Here is a 21,890-nt window from a genome sequence, read left to right as displayed (position 1 = left end):
TGTCACATCTCATGCTTTGCGGTCTGTTTGAAGGCATACAGCTGGCCAATACAAATGTACGACGACAGAACAATTATCAACACAAGGCAGAGTTTGAGAGGTGAAAAATGGCCAAGTTCCTATACTTAGCGTTAACCACTCTTTGCAAGGCGTCGAGCGGGAAAGGATTAGTCCGGTCTTACAGCCACCGTGACGTGTAGGCTTACGCGATTTCCTGAGGCCAAACATCACAACGTGATTAAGGATTTCAACTTCTCACCGATTAGTTACGCCAAGCAGCAACCATGGAACTCGCAAAGCTCGGTCTGCTGCCTCCATCGCCAGCAGAGTCATCGCCAGAGAACGCTCTGACGACCAAGAATCCTCGGACTCGAACCCGAGGACGCGCCATCCCGCGAAAAGGTCACACCAAATCGAGAAAGGGATGCCTCAACTGCAAGCGACGGAGGGTGAAATGTCCAGAGACTTTTCCAGAATGCGACAACTGTAAAAGACTGGGCATAACATGCGAATACTCGAGCATGATTCCCTCCAAGGCTCTTCAGTCAACGCCGACTCAATTCAGCATGGAGGACCTGCGCTTCTTTCACCATTTTCTATCTCATGCTTATCCACCGTTACCTATTAAGGGGGACGATGTTTGGAAGCAGGTTGCTACTATTTCGCACAACGTCTGTTGAACTATTTGAAAGAGAGGCTCGAGCTAACATTTCTTAGTTCGATTTCTTGATGCACGCAATTCTTGGGTTGGCAGCTTCTCACTTGTCCCTATGCGATACCACAGAGTTCTCTTCTCAAGCGCTGACACATCGTGTTCACGCCATAAGGCTCTTCAACGAGCGGTTGAGCAAGCCATGTGTTTCGAAAGCTGAAGCCGATGCTCGATACGCCACCATAATGGCCCTCACCTTCCAGTCCTCGTACATGCCTGAGGGTATGCTCGAATTCATGATCATGCTCCGTGGCTGCACGGTGGTTTCTCATACTGTGATACCAGTATTGGGGGAATCCCTCTTTTCTGGATTCACCGCCGAGAGTCATACTGAGAGAGTCCTTTCGCTAACACGGCACGATCCTATTAATGCACTGATTGGCGATGTTCTGGATGCCGCTCTCACGTCAGTCAACAACCTAAGGCCAATATGCCACAGCATATTGGAAGTTAGATATCTGAGTGTTCTTGACAGGATCTTGAGGTTGTCAAAAACGTCACCTGTTGAAGGTATGGCTTGTGCAAGATCTCAACACACAACTTACCTGCTAACAGTGCAAATAGGCTTCACAGAAATCTGCTTGGCTTACACGCTTTTTGGCGAAACAAGTGAGGTCGAATTTAACCACTTCACTGAGCGATCGAACTATGCCGCCCAAATCATCATGGCTCACTTCTTTGTCATCGAGTACATCCTTGCAGCCATCGCACTGAAGCCGATAATCGACTCGTTTCCCTTCAGGAGAGTCATTATTGCGTCCTGGACAAAGGAGATTTCGAAAAAGCTGCCGTCTGGCTACGAAGAGTATATTCGTTGGCCATTAGAGTTTGCAGAGTTGTGTCACCGGAAACATGGGCCCTGACTCGACGCTGTCAATAGAAACTTTCTCAATTTGCTTGTCACTTGTTTCGCGTGCTCTGATGTCGATTGGTTTTTGACTGTGGTCAATTTTCGACATTGTGGTCAGGGCAAAAGTCAGCCTCGGCGCTGCTAGTCTCGGACCAGTCTGTGCATTGGCAAAGACATTGCACATCGCTCAACATCTCCTCTGCTACGTCCGTGTGTGAAATCGTTGTACGCGGCCATGTTTGAAAAGACGAATTATCTCCCCTTGTGATGTAAAAATCAGGTGGTTAAATCAGGAGGCTGGGGCCACAGTGGCTGATTCAGCGACGAATCACCTGACGAGCCGCGTTCCCCGGAACCAACGGAATTTTAGCTGCAGTTCGTCAGGCTCCTGCATCATGACATAATGTCAGCAACGATAACAACAACGACAATGAGACTTTCCATGCCTTGAAGAGAGAGAGACGATTCTTGCAGACGATGGCCCCGTTCATCGACACTGTGAGGAATGCCCTCTTAGACTCGGCTGCCCGATCCCGTCTCTGGCTCGACACGCCTCAAGCTCGCGGAGTCTTTAAATGCACCATCGCCTATACCATCGCCAGTCTCGCGACTTTTGTTCCTTTCTTGTCGAATTTTCTGGGCAAGCCTGATGGGAAACATGTTGTGGCAACTATCACCGTCTATTTCCATCCTGCCCGGTCCGTGGGGTCCATGATCGAGGCTATTCTCATCGCCATCGTGGCTGTTGCTTACGGCGAGCTAATCTCGATTCTGTCAATGGTTACTTCGGTCTTTTTCGGCTCTACCATGCACCTAGTAACTGTCTCGCACATTCTAGTGGTTGTCATCTTTATTGGCGGCGGGTTTGGATTCATGGGCTGGGTCAAACAGAGAATGCAAAATCCTCTTGTCAACGTGGGCAGCACTCTTGCTTCGCTCGCTATTATCGGCGTCGTTACTAGAGAGAACCACGTCATGTCCAACGTCTTTTCCAATGAAAAGATTCTTCAGGTCTTCAAGATGCTGGTCATGGGGATCACCACTACGGCTGCGGTGAACCTGTTACTGTGGCGAAGTTCTGCTCGGCAGTCGCTTCGTCAGACTATGAACCGAGTTTCGGTTCCTCTCGGGGACATGCTATACATGATCACCGGAAGTTTCTTGAGTGGCTCTGAGGCTGGGCTTGTGTCTGATGGCTTCGCAGCAGCTACCTCACACTATTCCAAGTCGTACGCTCAGATGATGAAGGATATGAGAGAAGCCAAGTTTGAGCATTATTTCCTTGGTCATGAAGAGATTTATGATCATGAGAAATCTGTTGCAAGGTCAATGGAGAACTTGGCACAATCCCTTGGTGGACTGAGGAACGCTACCAACACTCAGCTTGAGCAGTTGAAGCATCCAAAGCCAGCAAGCCCGGGTGAGACGGGGCAGTCACCTGTGAACCATGCTCGTGACCTGTTTGAGCTATTCAATAGCTCAATAAGCATGTCTATGACTTCGTTGCGACAGAATCTCTGCAGGATCCTGCATGAGCCGCAATTTGGGAGACCACCAAGCTATGAGATCAACATTGACGAAGACCTTCGACGAAATTTGATGGATTCGCTTGACACTTTCAACACGACTCGAGCGGATGCGTTGCAGGGACTGTACGACCGCATCGAACAGATGGCTTCATCCCCAACAACGACCAGAGCAAACCTGGAAGAAGTCGCGGCAGCGTGCGGACACTTCACTTTCAGTTTGCAGTCATTTGGAGAAGAAGTTCTACAGTACCTGGATGTCTTGGATGACCTGGAGTATGTCATACTGCACAAGAGTCGAAGCTGGCGATGGCTTCTCTTCTGGCAAGATCGGAATGCAGCAGACCACAATAATGCCATCAGGATGTTTGACTCGGCAGAGGCGGACACTTTGATACGGACGAGATCGAGATCTCTCAGCTCCCCGGAGGAATCCAGAGCGCTCCCCACGAGAGTTGACGTTGCAACTTGGTACAATGCGCCTGATGTGAACAAGGTGCTGGCTTGGTTTTGGCGGAATCTCTCGGCCTTATTTAAGAAGATGGCACGAGACGAGAGTAAGTGAGAAAATTGGCATGCACGAAACTTGACTAACATTAGTAGTTCAATTTGGACTCAAAGTCGGCATCGGCGCTGCCATGTGGGCTATGCTCGCTTTCCTCCCGCAGACTCGAGAGGTATATAACCAATGGCGCGGCGAATGGGGCTTGCTGTCGTTCATGATTGTCTGTTCCATGACGGTTGGCGCCTCCAACACCGTAGGCTGGGCACGTTTCATAGGCACTCTTTTTGGCGCCCTCGCATCTGTCGTCAACTGGAAAGTTAGCCATGGCTATGCATTTGCCTTGATCTTTCTTGGCTGGCTCGCTAGTTTCATCAACTTTTACATCATCATCCAGCACGGAAAGGCTGCCTTGGGGCGAATCAGCTTGCTCGCGTACAACGTGTCGACACTGTATGCGTATAGCATGCAAAGAAAGGCGAACGGCAAAGACAGTACAACCGACGAAGAAGTTGAACAGCCAGATATCGTCGACATTGCACAACATCGAGCCATCGCCGTTACAGCCGGTATCATCTGGGGTCTCGTCGTTTGCAGACTCATCTGGCCTATCTCGGCCCGCCAAAAGTTCAAAGAGAGTCTCTCGGTGCTACACCTTCAGATGGGTCTGATCTGGAAGCGTGGGCCTCTCGCTGTGCTGTACCGCAGTGAAGGATCTCAGAGCTATCTCAAGTCTGGCGAACAGGCCGCTCTTCAGAGATATGCGGCTGAACTGGAGAATCTGAGACAGGCTGCAGCATCTGAGTTTGAGCTGCGAGGACCTTTCCCGGTGGATGTTTACGGGCGTGTTTTACGAGGCACGGATCGAATCCTTGATGGCTTTTACGGCATGAGTCTTGTGGCATGCCGTAAGGGGCATATCACAGAGGGAGAACGGGCGTTGTTGCAATACACAGCTCGGGAGCGTGCGATCCTGTGCGATCACATATGTCAGGCCTTCCAAGTCGTGGCCAGTTCAACAATGTTGGAATACCCCTTTGCCGACGCAACCCCGAGCATTGTATCAGCACGTGAGAATCTTCTCAGCAAGATCTTTCAGTTCAGAAAGGAGCATTCATCAAGGCCACCAAGCCATGACAGCGAGGATAGCGATGATCCGGCTGAGGTGTTGGTCGAGGAGAGGGATTATGCTCTGCTATATGCGTATGCTCTTGTCACGGGCCAGGTGGCGGATGAGTTGAGGATGGTGGGTAAGGAGATTGGGAGCGTCTTTGGCGTGTTGGATGAGGATACACGTCTTTTGCAGTAGCCATAGAGATTTTCTTTCACAGGATTGGTATAATAGATGTGCAGCCGAGTGGGACGATAGGTGTATGTTTTATATATAACGATCGGTCTCAACGCCAACACCTCAAGATATCTGTTTGATCACTTCGAAGTAGAGATTTGTGCCCCAACATGTCTATAAGTTGAACCAGTATGGCACTAGTTTATCTATTCTATAACCGATGGATGCTTTTACGTATCGTTAATTCGTACCTCTTGACTAGCTGGGCCTAAACTGTTTTGGGTGCGGCCTCGGCTTTGATATCGGCAATGATAATCGTATCGCCACTTCGGATAAAACCAAGTCAGGACCTCCGATACGACGTGCACCTGTTTCTCCAACCTGCATCCCAAGCATTCAGCATTCATTTTTGTTATAGGTCGTGAAATAATAATCCAGAAAATGCTACACCTATACCTCTCAGTCAGACTACAGTTCTGAATCACCCTTCTCTTCATGTTTGCCAACTTTGAACTTTATTCAGGGGGTTGGGTGGGCGCCGAGCAGAAGCGAAAGCGTCGACGGTCTCGAAAAGGATGCATACCATGTAAGACTCGGTTCTTTCATTATGAAAGGAGGGTACATCTAACACATTCTCTTAGGTCGTGAACGACGCAAGAAATGTGACGAGACTCGTCCCCTGTGCGGCCAATGCTCGACGCGTCGCGTCACTTGCCGTTGGCGCAAAACCCCGTCAGATGAGGAACTCGACTCCTCTACCGAGAATACTCAAGACTCGCGGTCGCCAAGCCCAACAAGTTGTCAATCGCCATCTTGCGGAGTTTTTGGATCAGCTTCGTCTGTGAGCGATATTGGAGACGTTTGCAACGCAAGTAGTCCAAGCGACATGGCTGTTTCTTTTCCACTCCACCACCTCAGTCTGTCAAACATGTTTTCCGAATGCGCCAGAAGCCTACCATCATGCTCAATGGTAGACTTGCTGCAGGTTTTTGATCGAGCTACGTCGGGTCATGATTTCGGCGGGGAATATTCTCTCCTGACCCAGGGGTTTCCTTGGTTGTCGAGATCTCCAAGTATGCTCCACGCTTGGCTCTCATGCTCGGCAATGCTCATCTCACAGTTCCAAACAAGTTGGCGAGCACATGCACTTAGACAGTATACACAGGCTATAAGGGAATTGCGACGAAGTATCGAGAATGGTGTTTCTGTTGCAGACGAGTCGACATTTGCGACTATCCTCATACTACATGTCTTTGGTGTAAGTTTTCTCATCTTATGAAGACATGCCCTATATCTCGAACAAAAACTGACAATTTACTTATTAGAGATTCGGAGACGTTAACAGTGACTCGTCCATGGCACACCTATCCGCAGCAGCCAGGTTGAATGCCGCCATCAATCGACCTCCTTCAAATGCTCACCAAGGGTTGATTGTAGAGGCATTCATCTATCAGATTGCAAAAAACAGTACCTTTCGACCTAGCCCCTTGGAAAGCTATGGCGACCTCTCAAGAATAATACGGCTTTGGTCGGATTCTTCTGTGCTACAGCAGAGTACCTCCAGCCCTCAACTCAAGAAAGCCGGGCTATCGGCTTTCCTCCCTATCTGGACTTTTGACATCATATTTAAAGCCTCCCATATACTACACAACAGGAGTAACATTTCTTCAGACAACCTGGAGAAAAAGCTAAATGAACTGCATATGCAACTCGACAAGCTTCAGCAAGGACTCTCACCTCCTGACAGTCCCCGTGAAGAGAAAGCTGTCAAACAGATGATCCCGGAGACCCACGAAGAGGCAGTAGTCCCGTTCAAGCTGGACACAAGCTCTTCCTATAAAGACTACGCCGATGAGGGCTTCCACATGCGACAGCTCTACTTCTTGGCAACGATCCTCCTCATCTCGAAGCTGGAGCGCCCAGCCACCACAGTCGACGATTCGAACGTTACGACAATCTTCGAATCCGCATTGTTTCATCTCCGCCACGTCCGAGCCGATATGCCGTGCCTACTTTGGCCTATCACTGTACTTGGCATTGCCGCTTCGTCAAGCCAAGACAAGTCGGTGATTATTGCACACGTGGAAGCGATGCGTCACTTTGCAGGTGAGCGGTCGGCAACGTCAGTTCTGCAGTTTCTGGCATTGGCATGGGGAACTCAGGATGCGTCATCTGCTGTTGAGTTGGAGGAAAAATGTCAGGAAGGTTTGGGAAAGGAGGGAGCCGGGTCCCCAGCTGGGTTTGGCTATTCTTCTGCAGGTTTGGACAGTGCTTTGGGGCTGGATGTTTTATTCAACGAGTCACTTATGAGGACAGTCATTGTGTAGAGGTGCTTGAATAAATCGTATCTGTTAATACCTCTTGCGTGTGTTCCACCACGATCTACTGTTTGCATGGCTTTAATCTACGCTGTTGAAAGTCCTTTTTAATCCGAGCAAAAAGACTGTCGTCCACCATGATGGACCACCCCGTGACAGCCATAGCCTTGGCAGCCTCAAGAATTCTCTCGTGAGCCTCTACAGTGCCGGCGGCTTCCGCAAAAGTTCGGTTATGCATGGACGTACCTGGAGGCGTAGGAATGCCAATTATACCGTGCAACCCAGGCACTGCTTGACTGACATTACCCATGTCCGTCGACCCGCCGATGGTTTCACCCTCGCTAGGCATGGAGATGGGAACACCGAGAGTGTCCATCTGTTGCTTGAATAGAGAGCAGAGGGCCTGATTGACCCAAAGATCTGCATACGCAAAGTTCTCTTTCACCGCAACCTCGCAGCCCGTCGCCGTTGCCCCGGCCTCGATGCAGCTTCGCACGCGGCTAGTCAATTTGCCTAGAGAGTCCATACTAGCGCTGCGGATCGTGTATTTAACCTGGGTGCAATCTGGAATCGCGTTGGTGAACCGAGGTGCCTCCATGATGCACCCGTGGATGCGCTCGTCGGGCCTTATCTGCTGTCGCAGCATCGACACGTTGTTGTATGAAGCTACAAGCGCATCGAGGGCGTTGATGCCATCCCATGGGTTTGCGGCAGCGTGGGCGCTGGACCCTTTGTACTCGGCGACTAAGTCTGTGACGGCGATGGAAGAGGGACCGGCCGAACCAAATGTGCCCTGGTGTTGATAGTCGGCTTCAATCATGGGGTGACTGTTGTGAAGATGAGCATGGGCTGTGACAAGTTGATACTTTGATGAGGTCTTACATCATCAAGGAAACGTCGGAATCTTTGTATGCCCCTGCATCGAGGAGCAGGACCTTTCCTCCGCCGTCCTCTTCAGCGGGCGTGCCCAGTAGTTGCGTCCTACCCTTAATGCTGTACTTATCCATGACAAACGACAAGGCTAGGTAGGCAGCGACACCAGCCGTTGCGATCAAGTTGTGTCCGCAAGCGTGGCCAAGCCCTGGGAGGGCATCATATTCAGCGTTGAAGTTGACGCATCTGCCGCCAACTCCATGTGTCGACTCGAACGCGGTGGGAAGGTTGTATGCTCCTCGTTGTACCTGGTGACCTTGAGATTGGAGGAAGGCCGAGATATGCTGTTGGGCTTTGAACTCTTCAAAGGCAATCTCGGGTTCATCGTGGATCTAGTGCAATTATCCTCGGGTTAATCTAGTTCTCTAGTTGCTTTTCAAGATTCAAGGTTGCTCGCTCACCTGCTTGTTCAATGTCCACAGCTTGTCCGACAATTCTTGGATGTAGTCTGCTATGACCTGGCGGACCTCATCAAGATCAGGGTTCGGGGTAATCTTGACAGTCATGATAAGATTTTGAGACGGAGAGATGATAGGAAAGAGGAAGATAAAGGGGTTGGCACTGGGCTACTGATCTAAAGACAGGGGTTGAGGAGGAGGAGTTTGATCTTTTATACGCCATGACTCTGCCGGCTCTCTCCATTTAATCAGTATGACTGTTCTTGGCGGCCGTAAGCACCTTGAATCCCAGCTTGAACCCCTGCTCGCCAATCTGTCCTGGACCCAGTTTCGGAATCGGAACCTTGGGAGTTTTACGTAAAAATGAGAAATCAATATCATGATATCGCGGGGTATGAGGCTATCCCCAGATTCCCGCCAAGTTCTTAGCGTGTCGGAAGGCCTATCTGGGTTTAGCTCATTCCCAGGGAGTTGGCGATGGTATCGCGAAGGCAAATTCCGACCCTTGGGGCCCATAGAGTTTGACTTTTAGCGTGTCGGAAGACTCTTTTGGGTTTAGTCTCTATGAGTGCGAGATAGGAAACTATTACCAGCTCGACTCATTCATTCATCATCCGGCAACTTCGCTCGGTAGGTTATTGATAAGAATCACTGCGCTATGGGAACTCGCCTTGTCCTACGTCCAAGTCATTATAAGAGGGAGGAATCATCAGGTGGAGAAAGCTCTTCACATCGCCTCATCTATCATCTCTGAATCTTCAAACCACCATCACTACCAAGTTACTCTATGGAGTCCACCACACGCGACCATACGTCTGATTATGACATTGCACCCGGAACGGTGTACATCGTCGAGCAGCCGTCCGCTTTGTCCGCTGACTCGACCGCTGCTGTCATCTTGATACCCACTCCGGCCGATGACTTGACAGATCCCTTGCGCTGGTCTGTCTGGCGCAAGAGGTATCATCTGTTCCTCTTGATCGCCTATGGCACACTCATGACTGCCCTGGGCAACTGGGAAGCCTCCATCTATGTCAATATCCAGGAGGCACTTGGCACGACCATCACTCTTCTTAATGTCGGCATGGCTTTGACTCTGTTGATGCTTGGTGTTGGCAATGTCTTTTTCACTCCTCTCTCCCACAGTGAGTACAGCACTGAAAGCCTTGTTATTGACTCGAACACTGACAACAAGCAGAACTTGGCCGCAGATTCACGTACCTATCTAGCCTGATTATCGTTATCGCAAGCAAGATATGGCTCGCAAAAGCCAAGAACTCTGGCGATTTCATCGGTGCTCACGTCCTCTTCGGCCTGGGTCGCGCCCCGTACGAAGCATTGATTCCAATTTCGATCGCAGATGTCCTCTTTACCCATGAGAGAGGCTTCGGACTCGGCATCTACTCATTCGGCTTGATGTTTGGATCCTCTGTCGGCCCCATCGCCTCTGGTTACATGGTCAAGACACTGCACTGGCGCTGGGTGTACTGGTGGGGTGCCATTCTCTGTGGCATCGTCTGGGTTGTCATGTTCTTGACGCTTGAGGAAAGCCGCTTCATTAGAAAGCCATCTCAAGTTGAGTCAACCACCTTCAATTCCAATGAACGAGGCACTCCCACTCAGGAGTCCAGTTCAGAAGACCACAAAACAGCCCAAGAAGAAGTCAAGGACGAAAAGAACGACCTGCAGCATCATGGCAGCAACACTTCTGTCCATAGGGTGGGCGAAGTCTTGGATGCAGACAACTTTAGGTTCCAGACCAGCCTGTGGACCGTCTTCCCAGGTAGTCTTGGCGTCTTGGCCAAGCAATGTTATCAGCCACTGCAACTGGCTTGGTTCCCAGTCATCCTCTGGGTAAGTACGGCTTAAGGTGCTGACGCGGCAATACTGATGCTCAATAGTGTGGGATCATGTACGGCGCCTCTGTTTCGTGGATCAGTGTTCTGGGCACAACCACTGCCACCATTCTAGGCTCGGCACCTTACAATTTTGGCAACGATGCTCTTGGCCTCATTTGGCTATCGCCACTTGTTGGTGCAATCTTTGGGCAAGTATTTATGAGAACCACATGAAAAAACACACTCTAACCATTGCGCGCCTTTAGTTCTTACTTTGCTGGTTCCTTCAACGACCAACTCACTATGTTTCTATCTCGCCGCAACCGCGGCTGGCGTGAGCCCGAGTTCCGTCTCTGGGCTTTCCTACCAACGGCCTTCATCATGCCTGGAGGTCTGATCCTCTACGGCGTGGGTGCAGCTAAAGGTCTACCCTGGATTGCACCCATCATTGGTATGGGGCTAGTGGGATTCGGCCTGTCAGTTGCTGCTGCACTCACGGTGGCCTATACTGTTGATTGCTACCAAGCCATCGACGGTGAGGCTGTCACCACGGTTATTCTGATCCGAAACATCATTGGTAGTGCCCTTACCTTTGGTATCCAGCCCTGGATCGATAGCATGGGAGTAACGGATACGTTTATCATGGTTGGGTGCTTGTCTTTTGTGATTACTATGGCCGCTGGGTTGTTGATTGTGTGGGGAAAGAAGATGCGTTTCCTGACCAAGGCAGCGTACATGAACTTTGCCTGCTTGTCGGGATAGTTTCGAACTGCTGGTCTCGAAATATGGCATACTGGGTGAGATGAAATCTGTTTGATACACTATATGCTTTGAGAATATGGCTTAAACAGCTATAAATGTAGGGCATGGTTTTGTCGGAATTGGTGAGCCCCTTTGGGCTTCGATCCTCCCTGTCTTCCCTCGCCTCAGCTGATTTTTATGCCCCTGCAATTAGCATGCTTGGCTTTATGTATCTAATCAGGTAGGTCATGAGATCAATCGGCATCATCCAACCTCACCTGCTGAAAGCAGACTACCGAACCCCAGGTTTAACATTGGCATTCTTGGCTTCTTGTAAAGGAGCATTGCGGCGCGGCTTGATACTCTATCAATGGAACCTTGGAATGATTTTTTTTTACCTTCCGTTCCTGTCGCTTGGCGGTAGCAATCACGAGATAGAGGATTGCATTGGCACTCGTTAGGATTGGAGAGGAGCATCTTGGCGTAAGAACCGAGTCGCCAAGCTCATGGATTATTGGTATGGCGTGCTGGGGTACATCTTGGCAATGCGATTACCATTGATTACCTTCCTTTCAGAATCCAATGACGGAACAAGTACCTATCAGACCGCCCGGACAAGATCTTGGGTGCTCTGGGGTTGCGTGTCGCTGTCGAGGGAGGATCTGGGGTATATATGGAAGCATCTGCTCCACCATTTTCGTCCCTGTGAGGAAAGTTCCATGGTTCATCCCCATCTTCCCTGACACCCACCTGTTTTGCATTATCCTGCATAAGGGTCCTCATTTTGTTATACTCCCCCCTTTATCCCTACCGCTCAACATGGCGAAAGCCGAGGGTGGCCCCAAGCCGGGCCTGGCGAAGAGAATCTTCTTGATCCTTGCACCAGACTCGGCAAAGGATGACGATGGTCGTGACAACTTCAACTCGCGATCGCAATTCGTGCTCTGCGCTATGGGTGGTGCTGTCGGTCTGGGTAACCTGCTTCGATTCCCGTCTGTCGTGTTCAACAACTACGGCCTACAGTTCTTCATTCCATATGCCGTCGCACTCTTCCTCATTGGAATTCCTATCCTCCTCCTCGAAATTACACTCGGACAGGCCTACCGTGGTGGCTGTGTCATTGCTTGGAACAACGTCAACCATCGAGCAAAGGGCATTGGTCTCTCCATGGTATTCAACGGTTTCAGTGTCGTAGGCTACTACGTCCCGATTCTAGCCTGGGCCATGACGTATTTCCGGTTCTCCTTCCAGAGTCCTTTGCCTTGGGCGGGTCGAGACACTGTCGACTTTTTCTTGAACGATGTTGTTCGCAACATCTCTCCCACCGGTGGTGACGAGGATGGCGGTGGCATGAAGTCTTATCCCGGTCGCGGCATCGTTGGCGAGACCTTTGGCTGGTGCATCATGATTTGGTTCATCGTCTGGATGTGTACCTTCAAGGGTGTTGGTCTCACAGGACGTGTCATTTACGTCACCATGGCCTTGCCACTCGTCATGATTGCTATTCTAGCCATCCGATCCCTTTCGCTTCCCAATGCCTCTGATGGCTTCAAGCTGTACGTCGGCATGTGGCGGAGCGAGTCCCTCGAGGGTCCCCGAGTATGGCAGGATGCCTTTGGACAAATGTTCTTCTCCATTGGCGTTGGCTTTGGTTACTTCACGTCTTACGCCTCATACAACAACAAGTTTGCCAACGCGGTCCAGGACGCTTTCATCATCGCCCTGAGCAACTCGGCCATTGAGATCACGTCCGCATTGGCTGTCATGGGCGTTGTCGGATTTCTGGCCATCAACCCTGGTGAGGTAGATCCCTTGTCTACCTTTAGCTCGGGCTTCTTCTACTACCCAGAGGCTCTTGCGCAAATGCCTGGCTCCAACTTCTTCTCGGCATTGTTCTTCCTCACCTTGGTTCTTCTTGGACTCACATGTGTGTTTGCCCTGGCCGAGGTGCTGGTCACGCTCCTGTGTGACATGGACCTTGGTCAACGTGTGCCTCGCTGGGTTATCTCTACCTCGGTTATCATTCTGGGTGCCTTGACTGCACTCATCTACAGCAGCGAGTTTGGCTTCAACACTCTCGATGCTGTTGATATGTTTGTCAACGATATCGCTCTCTTCATCACCGTCTTCTCCGAGACCTACATGTCCTGCACGCTTTACCGCTGGAGAGACCCTGTTGATCAAATTGGCGCCTTCAGCTATTTTGTCTACAATGTCGGTTACGTCCTGGCCATCTTCCTTGGTATCCTCCTTGGTCACCTTGTGAACCCCAGTGTTGGTGCTGGCGTTGGTTTTGGCGTTTTCATTGCCTGCGCTCTTATTGCTGCTTTTGTCGGCAAGACTCCAACTGTCCCTGCTCCCAGATTCTGGGGTGGCAACACAATCCTCAGCCGATTCTGGTATGCGGCTTTCTACTCGGTATGTCTCCCCTGTCCCAGGATATGTCTCTCATATCGGTATCTAATATGAATTGTATCTAGGGCAACCAACTCCGCCGGGACCTCAACCGTGCCATCCTCGGTGGTGCCAAGAACTGGAAGATTCATTGGGTTTGGCCCATCTGCCTCAAGTACATCACCGGTCCTGCTGTCGCACTGGTATTTTCTTTTGCATACCCCAAGTTTCTCAACAACCACGCCGACGACCCACCATTCGTCTACAGCTTCGTACTTATGCACATGGTTGTCATCTTCATCGTTGGTGCATTCATAGTTCCGCGCTTTCTCAACATCCTCATCCCGTCGCACCGTGTCGCGCGTGGTGATGGCAAATATGAGGTGGCACCCCAAATCACCGTGGGCGAGACCCCCGTTATCAACGATGGTGGTCTTGAAGGTGGCAATGTTCTCGATGGTGACATTGCCTACCAGAACAGTGCTGATAGAAGCAGCGCAGACGCTGACAAGGCTGTTCGGAGGAATGATGCCACCATGGCTGAGCCTGCGTCCGTGGAGTACAAGCAGTAATTCCTTGCTCTACGCACAGAAACGTTTTCACTTCTTTATGACAAGGGCCATGAGAACAAATGGGTGACTGTTTGGGTTGAGAAGGACCCAATTCCCTCTTTTGTCACATCTGATGCAGACAACCGGTAGACTGTAGATATCTTAGGTAGCAGCTATAGCAATAACCGACGTTTTTTATATTCCCGTTTGCATGAAGTCCTTCCCTGTCCAACAGATGCCTGCTGGCTCCTTCACTCACTTAAACAACTTCACTCTAGCGTAAAATATACTAAATCCCCACCAGAGATGTAGAAAGAGTATAGTCGGGGTCGTCAATGAGAGACCTGCGAGTCACATATGGCCTGTAGAAGGAGATGAAGATGTCCGTGACGACAGTGATAGCGCTATAGGTAATGAAAATAACCATCCATGACTTATTGGGTCTGGTTTCGAGAAGAGCAAAGCCGTAGGTGAGAAGGCCACAAGTGATCTGTTGGCCTGTATTCATCATGTAAGTACCAATAATTGACGGTTGCGGCCTGCTCAGACGTTGCATTGGGATCTAGACAGGCTCGAAGAAGGGAAAGAGAGAATTGACTGTGAAGTGATCATAAAGTGATCGTGCCGATATGTGAACGTCACTAGGTGCCGGGCTCTGTTGTGCTGCAAGAGAGACCTACAAGCTATCCGTCACAGAACGAGGCTAACAATATTGACTAATGGTATGCAGCCGCACGCCCTGGACAATATTTGGAATTGTAAACAAGCAATAGTTATTTATTAGACTCTCTGCTCGTTGCTGATTGGCCGTTCTGGTGGCCGAAACTCCATCAAAGTCCTCTCTTGTTCCCAAAACCCGTTCCTCGTGTCATCACAAACAGCCACTTCTGTGAGCAGCAACTTTGCATACGCCGCCGCCGTCGCTGCCGCATACTCCTGCCACTCCTTGCTCTTATATGAGTCCGCATAATCACAGATGCCGCGGATAACAAGGCACGGGAACGTATTCATGACCCCTGCTGCCTCCATCTCAAAGCACAAGATACCGTGTTCTTGCGCCCAACGGTCCCGCACTGCTGCGTCTTTGAGCACACGGTTTGCTGACGCGATGAGGCCGTAGTGTATTTCGGGGTGTTTGGTTGGTCGAAGTGGGCGTTTTCGGATGTGATTGTTCATATCTCTGCAATGTCCAGCCTGGCATGCAGAGCATACCACCGAGAACAGGCGGTCGTGTTCTTGTCCAGGATGAATATACTTTAGCTTCCATGAGTCCGGTACACGATTTACAACGTCATTCAGGAATGGTTGCAGTGGATCGGAAGGAAGATCAGGGTTTGAACGTAAAGAACTGATGGCAGTCATCAACTGTCTCGGAGGCGGTTGAAGAGCTCCAGTAAGTTCAAAAGTACTGTTCTCAATTTCCTTCCCCCTATCATATTGTATGACGCCAGGGAACCTCGCAGTCGGAAGACTCACAACCACATCACCGAGCCGGATATCGCTCTGTGGCGTAGGAGCACCGCCTCCTATCCCAACGAGAAGACAGAAAGTTATGCTCGGAAAGCTCCGCCTCATATTGGATGCCGAGTCCGCTGCGGCGTTGGTCCCGTATTCTCCCGCTGGAAGGCAAGCGGCAACGACCATGTGGCCACTGATAGTGCCCAGTGCGTAGTTGTTGACGTCTCCGCGTAGGTTCTTGGGCTTGCTGTGCTTTGTGTCGAATAGGGCTCGCACGGCAAGAAGCTCTTTGGGGAGGGCGCAGAGAATTCCGACTGTATATCTCCACTGAGGGTACGACTCTAAGCTCAGAGAGGCTGTCGAATCACACAATGCTTCGGGATCGGAACCAGAAGGAAAGCGGACCAGGTTTGGGGTGTTTGATGCGGAAATTGTGGCCCTGGGGTCCAAGTCCGACAGCCTTCTGTTTGAAAGTCCTGGATGTTCCGCAGAACTTGGAGGGTGGTAGGGTGCTGCAAGGCTAGGGGACAGGCTGCAACTCCTCTCCAGCCCCAAGGCGAGTTCGTTCTGTCGAGAGGCCTCAACATTCGTTTGTTGATTCAACGTCTGTATGGTCTGATCCCAGCTCGCAAAGTCCAACGTTTCGGCGAACTTGTCCAAGTCATTGATCGAAATCGAACTATAAGCCTGGCTCAACTCAGTCTCTAGCGGCAGGACCACCTTTTCGTAGATTCTGGATCTCAACTCGTCGCTACTGAGGCTGCCTCCATTCTCAGTCTCCCACACCTGTGGGTCTAGACAGCTCCCCACGGCGACATAAAACTGGGAATTCTCGGGGATCTCTGTCCTGCATGCCTGAAAGACTACGCTGACGTCGAGATGCTTTGTGCTGCTCTGCGAATCGCCTAGGTCGACCTTGCACCGTCTGGCTAGAACATCGAAGGGCGTGGCAAAGTAAATCTCTAGCAGCATCATTGCAAGCGTCACGAGAATCGGACACCGGTGCATCAGCCAATCATCTGGGTCCATATCATCTGGGTCAAAATCGTCGGGATCCAAATCATCAGGGTCCAAATCTTCCGAGTCAGTTGCATCCGGGCTGTGTTCGCGGCCATCATGCGGTGGCGAGAAATCTAGAAGTGAAAGTTTGGTCTGAATGAACGGTCGTAACGTGACAGCTGATGAGGACGTCTGGAAGAATAGCACATTGGAAGAATTCCAACTCGGTTCTAACCATGGGGTATTGTGCAAGTGGAACACAGTCGAGCTTAGGATGACAGCCAAAATTCGTTTCGTCCTCTCGGTGAAGTTGCGCGGTCTGTCTCTCAGGAACTGGTCCAAAGAGACTGGATGTTTCGTCTTGTCAACAAGGGACGCAGTCCTCTCCGACTGCAGCTTGAAAAGCTGATCTTTGGTGACTTTGAGCTGAAGCCGGTATCCCGCCATGGTACCAATTCTCGCAATCGGCTCACAAAGCTGCTTCACCACCATGCTCCTCGGGGCCCTTTGTCTCTGTCGCGATTGATCCACAACAATCTTGACGGCTCTGTCTTTTGCTGTATGGATGTGTGCTTCATGCCAATCTTCCTTCATGGAGAGAAACATGTCAAAGTCGACTTGGTCATCAGCCTCACAATCAGGCTTCCGGTGAGTCCCCAGACAGAGACGAGCGCCGAAGTCGTGGGTGGGTGTACAGACGCAGTCTTTGCAGGCTACCAGCGCTTTGAAGATGGACTGAGCGGCGCTCCAGACTGCGTATGATGGTTCGTTGATCTTGATTAAAGGGCCAAAGTCCTCTGGGGCCCACTGTGACATGTCCTCTGGGTATCGGGCTTCGAGTTCCTTTTCGAGGCCGCTTAGCGACTCCAGAAAGTCGTCACGTTCAGTTTGCGTCGCTCCAAAATCCAGATACGGCTGAAGAGCCTCCGCCTTCGCTCCATTGTCTGCCAAGCCTTGGATGTCGTCTCCAAGCTCATCCAAGCGTCGCAATCTGGCGTCAGATGATAGTCGAAGAAAATTCCGTGTAAATACAGACTCTATGCAGTCCAACAGTTGACTTTGGACATCATTATCGATTGTAACATGGCTGCTGCTGATGCGTTTGAGGTGGTGATAAATGATGGTGAAATACGCATGAAGCTCAGCGTAGAAGCCCCTCAACTGAGGATCATGCTCACCCCGCCACAATGTCCTGGCAATCTGCTTCAATATGTTGTACGTGGCCTGTAGGGAGTCGGCGGCGTCTCTGTCTCGACTCGAGGTCATCGCCGCGGTTCATCGAGGGGTTTGTTGTAGGATCATCATCTGATGGAGCTAGACGACCCCCTGCAACATCTACCAATGAGATAAGCCAACTGAAAACATTGTGCTTGCCTCGAAATCGAGGCACCCTTGCCTCAAGCTCCCCCTCTCTCACAATTCGTCAGCTAGTTCGAGTGGTCAGTTTCAACTCTTTATCAGCGAGATGGCGACCACGGCGGCTGGCTCGCCGCCCGCAATAACAACAGTCGCTGGAAGTGCTCGATCATGTAGCGAGTCTTTCCAGAATTGCCTCAACAAGGCCGCCCAAATCCACCACCGTGAGCTATCGCTTGTCGAGGATCAGCATGCGAGATTTGCCATCTGGGCCGCCAATATCCGGGTCTTCAGTGCTGGCCGGGATTCTTTGGATCACCGATTACGAGAAGCCGCAGATGTGCAGGATGCTGTTATAGGCCTTTTGCAGGCCTTGAATTACCGGATCCAGAATTGTGGGTGATGATTCCATGGCCATCTCACTGACGGCTTACTGACCATGCCGCCCTAGGCTTAAACATCCTTGGGCCCATCGCCGAAAAGACTACAGGGAAGCTTCTGGAAAAGACCCCTGAAGAATTGGACCAGGCCATCGAGGGAATCAGCAAAGAACTGACCCTTCTGCACAAAATCTCCAATACGATCCGCCGTGCAAGCAAAGAGAAGCAAAACATCCAAGCCGAAAAGTCGTTCAAGATCCAAGATGAGGAAGGGAACGATGCCGAGCCATTTCTACGCCAATTATTCAGCAACCAGATACGAGATAGATTTCCTGGTGCCAGTGAAAACATCCAGCAACGACTCGCCAACAGTATGGTACTACGCCGAAAGCGGATTCTGTACCGAAGAAAACGCTACGACAAGAAACCAATTCGTCCCCCAGAGGTGCCATTGCCTCCTACAGTGTCGGCTCCCAAGGTCAAACCAAATGTTGGCGTGCAACGACAACCTGTCAAGCAGCAACCCGCACAAGCTCCCACTCCCAGCATTGTCCCATCAGTTCCGCAGACGGCAACAACCTTGGTTGCCGAGAAGTTTCAGCAAGCCGCCGCCCCCTCAGTCATCTCCGTCTCCAAGACCGTTGCACTGAGCAGCCACGACCAACTCCAGTTCCCACTTGCCCCCTGCGGTGCTCTTATGAAGAGATACCGGAGGTTCAAAAAAGAACAGGAGGAACAGCTCAAAGCTATTTTAGAAGGTATCCCTGGCTACTACGGGCCGAAAGCGCCCCCAGCCCCAGGTGCACGGGATGCCGTCAGAAAGCATCGTGCTTCCCACAAGCAGACATTGGACGAGTACTGGGACGAGTGTCTTAGAGCAGTGGGGGAAGTAGTCTGCCAGTTTTGCTTTTATGCTCTCCCAGTCCGGGATGTGGTCCAAGAGTCGAAATGGAGATTGCACGTCAAGAATGATCTCGATCCCTACGTATGTCTCTTTGAGGAGTGCGACTCGCCCGAGAATCTGTACAATCACAGCGATGCTTGGCTAAAGCACATGAAACAGCACGCCGTACGATGGCGTTGTACATCCAAGTCACATCCTGCAGTCGTGTGCGATTCAAAAGAAGATTATATCAACCACATGAAAACGAGCCATGGGGACAAATTCAACGACGCCCAGCTCAGCGTGTTGGCGGATCGGAATGGCCGTGCTACAGGCCCGTTATTCACGTCTTGTCCTCTTTGTGGTGTGGAAGAAGTGAAGGGTAGCATGGAAGAGCATGTCATCGGACACATGCGGTTCCTAGCCCTCAAGTCACTGCCGGCTACCCGGGAAGAACTGGACGACGAGTCAGGCTCCGATGACAGTGCAGCGGCATCAAAGCCAGACAGCCGAAGCACAATCGACAATGATCAAGAACGATACACCCCGTTCGACCCAGACGACCTCTTTCGCCTGCTGAACTCGAACAGACAGCACGACGAATCCATCGAATTTGTCGACGAGACTGTCTTTGCAGACGTCCCTGATGATGAGTGGCGGCTTTTCGAATGGGGCTTCATCCCAAGCTCTCACGGAACAGCCCTAGATTACAACAGTGATCCGATCATCCTTTCATTCTTCTTTGCCGCGAATGCGCCGATGGGCATGAAATCTACCGGCCAGCTTGATTCTTCAAGGAGACTTAACTATCGCATGGATCCCGATTGTGCTATTTGCCACGCGCCGGCGTCTATGGTATGTGATTGCGAGGCAAAGGGCCTGGACCTAGCTGTGAGGCAGCAAGAGGAGAGGATCATGAAGCCGATGTACCAAAAGACAAGAGACTGGGCGCGGCAAAGGGCGCAGAACTTCATAACCAACGAGTTCAAGACGTATGTGGAAGGTGAAGAGTTCAAAACGTATGTTGAGACCGGAGGGTCGGCCTCCGAGGGCCAAGACACCGCGTTGGGCCGTTCCAGGCAGGAAACCAATGAAGCTTGGCGGGCCAATGTTCTACGGTATCCCGGGACACTTGAGCACTTCTTCAGTCTGGTGAAGTTTACGCTTCCAAGAGACGACGATCCTGCGGTGACAGATCCGGAACCAAGGCCCCCAAACTCAATATACCTTCTCCGCAAAACAACCTCATCGTATCCAGCCAGCAGCGAACGGAGCCTATCAGGCAGCAGAGAGCTGAGCCCAGCGGGAAATAGGGCCCCCTCATCCCGAGCCGAGGATCCCGAGCAGTCTATCTCAGGCAGGACTAGAAGCAACGCGTACTTGCTAGCAGGCAGCCAAAATGCCATGTCAGACGACGAGCCTACGATGGAAGTTCCGTTAACAAGGCCCTCGAACTCAAGCGCTCCAGTCCAAACAAAATCGGGAGAGGGCAATCGACGGTGGCAACAGTTGCCTCCGCCAAGGCTGCCGAGACATGTCACTTATGTCGAGGACGCCGATGAATCGGATGCCTCAGACTCCACGCTGGCCAACACTGGAAGCAAGCGCTCCGACTTCCATTCACGGCCTCCCATGTACTCCCCGCGGTATAACAGCAACGGGCAGTATCAGACGGCAGATATGGATCCCCAGACCCTCTATTATGTACGTCTTTTTATGCGCTTTGATCTTTGAAGATTTTAACAATTGCCGGCACTGGTATGCTGATCATGCAAATTAGGCGCGAGATAGGTCAGTCCCAGTGAAGCGGGAGCGCCCATACGGTATGGAAGACGTTCGATATACGACATATCCCCTAGCTTCCAGGAGATATGAGAAATATACAGTGGAAGACGTTCAATTTTCGAAATATAACGTCGACTCAGAGGAAACAAAGCCACAATCCCCTCACGATTCTGCCTTGAGCCGCCCGAACGAAGATGAACTCCCTCGCCCATCCTCCTCCGATCGCCTAGATGAGAATCAAGAGGAGACAAAAGAGAAGGCAGACAAGTAGAAATAGCTAATGCTAGATCTCGTATAAAATAGAAATACTTAGCAAACGTCAGACTCCCCTTGGCTAGATCTAAGACGCTCAGGGCTAAAGAGCATTCGGGCTTGACCCAGGGTCTATGTCTTGTGTGGACTTTCAGGCTGTATGTAGGTAGCGACTAACATCCGAGGAACTAACCATGGCCAACCATTTTGCATGATGCATGACGGGTCGTTTCGCTGAGTATATACCAATAAATGTTCTAAGTCGTAATAAATGCGTATGCTAAATAATGTCCCATCTCGTTCACACCGTTGTAGACGCAAACCTGGCTTAAAGCCCCTGTCCAAACTGTCGGCGTGCACAGAAGTCACCGTTCTTCGTCTGCAAGAAGCGACAGCTGCTTAAGTCCCCGATCGATCGAAGGAAATCGGGTAATATTTTCTCGACGCCATCCAGGAAATCCAGGACATCCTCGGAGTTCAGAAAGTTTATTACTCTCTGTCAATCGAGAGGCCAAACCAACTATGGCCCCTGGCTGACTGGGAGAGCGACGAGATCTGCCAGAACAAGTCGTAAGTCCCGTTTGACACTCGCATTGGAGGAACCAAGCTAACCATGTAATATCTGAATAAGGCTTCTGAAGGTATCAACACATTGCTGGAGCCATTCCTCAAAGACAAGACACCGTCTAGCAACCACTCTTGATTCAGAGAAAAATGTTGAACCCC

At 50.9% G+C, this 21,890-nt stretch overlaps 6 protein-coding genes and 1 pseudogene across 7 annotated transcripts, besides 1 other annotated feature; 5 read left to right on the top strand and 2 right to left on the bottom strand.

Annotated features, from left to right (window-relative positions):
* Nucleotides 1-266: 266 nt before the first annotated feature.
* On the top strand, nucleotides 267-4,899 carry NCS57_00358000 (uncharacterized protein; the record flags this gene model as incomplete). Its single annotated transcript, XM_053053569.1, has 5 exons — nucleotides 267-671; nucleotides 718-1,222; nucleotides 1,277-1,517; nucleotides 1,973-3,645; nucleotides 3,692-4,899. Exons 1-5 carry the CDS (start codon nucleotides 285-287, stop codon nucleotides 4,897-4,899), a joined length of 4,014 nt encoding a protein of 1,337 aa, XP_052915729.1. The 5' UTR covers nucleotides 267-284.
* A 1,084-nt stretch (nucleotides 4,900-5,983) lies between these two features.
* NCS57_00357900 (uncharacterized protein) lies at nucleotides 5,984-7,205 on the top strand (the record flags this gene model as incomplete). Its single annotated transcript, XM_053053568.1, has 2 exons — nucleotides 5,984-6,136; nucleotides 6,204-7,205. 2 exons carry the CDS (start codon nucleotides 5,984-5,986, stop codon nucleotides 7,203-7,205), a joined length of 1,155 nt encoding a protein of 384 aa, XP_052915728.1.
* Nucleotides 7,206-7,260: 55 nt separating this feature from the next.
* Nucleotides 7,261-8,635, bottom strand: NCS57_00357800 (Peptidase M20 domain-containing protein 2; the record flags this gene model as incomplete). Its single annotated transcript, XM_053053567.1, has 3 exons — nucleotides 7,261-8,023; nucleotides 8,079-8,461; nucleotides 8,531-8,635. The coding sequence occupies 3 exons, from the start codon at nucleotides 8,633-8,635 to the stop codon at nucleotides 7,261-7,263; spliced, it is 1,251 nt and encodes a 416-aa protein (XP_052915727.1).
* Nucleotides 8,636-9,314: 679 nt separating this feature from the next.
* On the top strand, nucleotides 9,315-11,127 carry NCS57_00357700 (MFS domain-containing protein; the record flags this gene model as incomplete). Its single annotated transcript, XM_053053566.1, has 4 exons — nucleotides 9,315-9,672; nucleotides 9,726-10,381; nucleotides 10,429-10,574; nucleotides 10,632-11,127. The coding sequence occupies 4 exons, from the start codon at nucleotides 9,315-9,317 to the stop codon at nucleotides 11,125-11,127; spliced, it is 1,656 nt and encodes a 551-aa protein (XP_052915726.1).
* A 798-nt stretch (nucleotides 11,128-11,925) lies between these two features.
* Nucleotides 11,926-14,072, top strand: NCS57_00357600 (uncharacterized protein; the record flags this gene model as incomplete). Its single annotated transcript, XM_053053565.1, has 2 exons — nucleotides 11,926-13,524; nucleotides 13,587-14,072. 2 exons carry the CDS (start codon nucleotides 11,926-11,928, stop codon nucleotides 14,070-14,072), a joined length of 2,085 nt encoding a protein of 694 aa, XP_052915725.1.
* Nucleotides 14,073-14,831: 759 nt separating this feature from the next.
* Nucleotides 14,832-17,774, bottom strand: NCS57_00357500 (PNP-UDP-1 domain-containing protein; the record flags this gene model as incomplete). Its single annotated transcript, XM_053053564.1, has 1 exon — nucleotides 14,832-17,774. One exon carries the CDS (start codon nucleotides 17,772-17,774, stop codon nucleotides 14,832-14,834), a length of 2,943 nt encoding a protein of 980 aa, XP_052915724.1.
* A 166-nt stretch (nucleotides 17,775-17,940) lies between these two features.
* On the top strand, nucleotides 17,941-20,861 carry NCS57_00357400 (annotated as a pseudogene). Its single transcript has 2 exons — nucleotides 17,941-18,259; nucleotides 18,316-20,861.
* Nucleotides 17,941-20,861: a sequence feature.
* Nucleotides 20,862-21,890: the final 1,029 nt, after the last annotated feature.

Source organism: Fusarium keratoplasticum, chromosome 3 (assembly GCF_025433545.1).
Source record: "Fusarium keratoplasticum isolate Fu6.1 chromosome 3, whole genome shotgun sequence".
Classification (NCBI taxonomy): Eukaryota; Fungi; Ascomycota; class Sordariomycetes; order Hypocreales; family Nectriaceae; genus Fusarium; species Fusarium keratoplasticum.
Note: the sequence above shows the minus strand (reverse complement) of the source record. Positions and strands in the feature narration are given on the sequence as shown.